The sequence below is a fragment of the Apium graveolens genome, chromosome 9, assembly GCF_009905375.1.
Source record: "Apium graveolens cultivar Ventura chromosome 9, ASM990537v1, whole genome shotgun sequence".
Taxonomy (NCBI): Eukaryota; Viridiplantae; Streptophyta; class Magnoliopsida; order Apiales; family Apiaceae; genus Apium; species Apium graveolens.
The window spans coordinates 101,365,427-101,368,551 of record NC_133655.1 but is presented as its reverse complement, the minus strand read 5'-3'; the positions used below and the strand labels follow the sequence as shown (position 1 = coordinate 101,368,551).

The following is a 3,125-nucleotide window of genomic DNA, read 5'->3' as shown; positions in this document are numbered from 1 at the left end:
ATATATTTTAGGAAGCAAAATTATATTCCATATCAATTAGCGATTATCTTGTAACTGTGTAGTATATAAACACAGACATAGGGTTTACACTATAAGTATTATCATATTCGAGAAGATTATTCATTGTAACCCTAGCAGCTCTCGTGATATTTGTTCATCACTGAGAGGTAACAGTTCCATACTGTAATAGAGTTTATTGTTTCAATAAAGTTTGTTTTCTGTTACTTGAGATATTAAAGTTCGATTTGATTGTACTTTATACTGTATTCACCCCCTCTACAGTGTGTGTGACCTAATAGAGAAACATTGGGAATCCATGTCTGAGGATATTCTTTTGATCAGAAGTCGAATAACCAACAACAATGAACTGTATCTTAATCAATCAGACATTCAGAATATTTTTTTTGGCAGGTATTTTCTAAATTTTTTAAAGTTGAACAAATTTCATTTTACAGGTATATTTATTAACATACAATTAATCTGTTAATTTTTTCATTAATTCTGATTTTTAAATACATTGCATAAATTAAAAAACTCTTTAACGATGTTGGCAAAAGTCTTAAAGATTACAACTCGATGCCTTTTCCTGAGGGTTAAATATCAAAGTGGTCACTCAACTAAAGGTCATATATCAGTTTAATCATTAAACTTATTGGGGTATCGTTTGAATCACTCAAGTCATTATAAATATCGAAAATATAACTCAAAATATGTATTTGAGAATTAAAAATTATTTCATGGAGTTCTATATATTTTTCTTGAATCTTATTACAACCAAATGAAAATGTATGAATTCTAGTATTTTATATAATATAGTAAGATTTTTAAAAATTTATCTACTATTTATTTTTAATTTTGTAGTCATTTTCTTTATTTAAATAAAAATAATTAGTAGATAAAATTTTAAAAATCTCACAAAATCATTTAAAATACTATGAATTTATAACTTTTCATTCCGTTGTAATAAGATTAAAGAAAAATGTTTAGAACTCCATAAAATAAATTTTAATTCTCGAGCACATATTTTGAGGTATCTATTTGATATTTATTATGACTTTAGTGATCCAAATGATACCCCGTTAAGTTTAATGATTAAACTGATATATGGTATTTAGTTGAGTGACCACTTTGATATTTAACCCCTTTTCCTGATGACAACTTTATGCACGGAATGGATAACAGATTATTGTCTGATTAACTTTCTTACAACCAGGAACAAGAGCATGAGGAACATGATAAACTTTACCGCACACTCAATAAAGAGGAGCTTCATGCCTATGCTTCTATTATTGATAGCGTTGAAAATGGCAAAGGAGGTTCTTTATATATGGAAACGGAGGATGTGGAAAAAATTTCTAGTGGAATACTCTTTGCTGTAAACTACATAGTGTTGGAAATGTCGTACTTCCTGTTGCCTCTTCCCGCATCACAGCTACGCTGCTTCCCGGGGGAAGAACAGCTCATTCAAGGTTTCACATTCTATTCAAAGTTGACAAGTACTCGGTTGTCGGAATCAAGCATGGTATTGAACTTGGTGATTATTGAAGCAGACCGGTTTGATTATATGGGATGAAGCTCCGATGCAGAACCGACATGCTGCCGAAAGTGTTGACCGCAATTTATGAGATATTATAACGTCAGTGGACCCTGAAAGAGCCAGCCTACCATTTGGCGGTATAACTATTGTTTTTGGAGGAGACTTTCGATAAATCCTCCCCGTGATACCAAAAGCTTCAAGAGCCCAGGTTATGAGTGCTTCTTTAAATAGTTCAAATATATGGGATCATTGTTGGGTATTTTTACTAGAAAAAATATGCGTCTTTCCTCTGGGAAAATAGAACAAGAAAAACATGAAATTGCGGAATTTAGCAAGTGGGTACTTGATATCGGTAATGGTACGCTTCCTAATGTTTATCCATATGATATAATCAGTAATCCAGAAGTAGTGATTCCAGATAAATTTCTGATTAGAGCAAGGGAGAATCCACTAAAGGCTGTTGTTGACGTAGTTTATCCCGATCTTGCAAAGAACATAAAGAATGCTGACTACTTGAGATAAAGATAAATTATTACTCCAACAAATTCCATTGTGGGTGATATAAATTTATACATTATTTATCAGGTTCCAGGAAAGGAGCACTCATATTTTAGTCAAGATTTCTTGGTAGACAGTGAATGTGATAACAATGATTTTGGTTCTACTTTTCCCATTGAATACTTGAATTCAATTAATATGCCTTTCCTGCCAAAACATCATTTAAAAATTAAAGAAGGATATGTGATTATGCTCATGAGAAACCTCAATCAGATAATGGGACTTTGTAATAGAACAAGAATGATTGTCAAAAGGTGTTTGTGCAATAGTATAGTATGTGATATACTTACTGGTTCTCAAGTTGGAACAACTCACATTATCCCAAGGATAGAAATGGAACCTTCATATACTCAAAGGCCATTTGAGTTCAAAAGAATTCAATTTCCAGTCCAGTTGTGTTATGCTATGACGATTAATAAGAGTCAGGGGCAGTCGCTTCACAAAGTTGGACTTTATTTGCCGAGATTTGTATTTACACGTGGACGACTTTATGTTGATGTATCCACAGTTACTTCTTCTTCCGGCTTACATATTCTGATTGACAACGACAGTGGAGGATATACAAATGTAACAACTAATATAATATTTGAAGAAGTTTTCTATATTTTGCCAAGCAAGGATAATCAAAATCAGTAACTGTATAATTTGCATTTATCTTTAATAAATTAAATTTGTTACCTAAAATCTGTCTACTTGAATAATATGTTGAAAATTTCATGAAAACTTAGCAGTTCGTATAATCAGGAGAATATAACTCTTTTTATGTTAACAAAATAAGGCTGATGTTTAACATTTGTGCTACATAATTTCCTTGGAAGATAATACTATTAAATTCATATTAATTTAGAACAAATTAAGCAACTAAGATCAAGGAGATTTTTTTAGTGGATATTTATCACTTAACTTCCTAATCTATACTTGATTGTTAATCGTTAATTTATAGGATTGTAAAACCGTATAATTTCCACGATACCCTATAATAACTCCCTACAAATCAACAGTTAGCTACACCACGACAACAAGTTGTTTA

At 31.4% G+C, this 3,125-nt stretch overlaps 1 protein-coding gene across 1 annotated transcript; it reads left to right on the top strand.

Annotated features, from left to right (window-relative positions):
* The first annotated feature begins 1,813 nt into the window (after window positions 1-1,813).
* LOC141685439 (uncharacterized) lies at window positions 1,814-2,731 on the top strand. Its single transcript, XM_074490539.1, has 2 exons — window positions 1,814-2,005; window positions 2,123-2,731. The coding sequence occupies exons 1-2, from the start codon at window positions 1,814-1,816 to the stop codon at window positions 2,729-2,731; spliced, it is 801 nt and encodes a 266-aa protein (XP_074346640.1).
* Window positions 2,732-3,125: the final 394 nt, after the last annotated feature.

What these genes read in the sequence shown, in the direction of transcription:
- LOC141685439 (XM_074490539.1), top strand. Translation starts at nt 1,814, where the DNA reads ATGCGTCTTTCCTCTGGGAAAATAGAACAAGAAAAACATGAAATTGCG. An exon ending in CACTAAAGGCTGTTGTTGAC is followed by an intron (nt 2,006 to 2,122) that starts GTAGTTTATCCC and finishes ATTATTTATCAG; the next exon opens with GTTCCAGGAAAGGAGCACTC.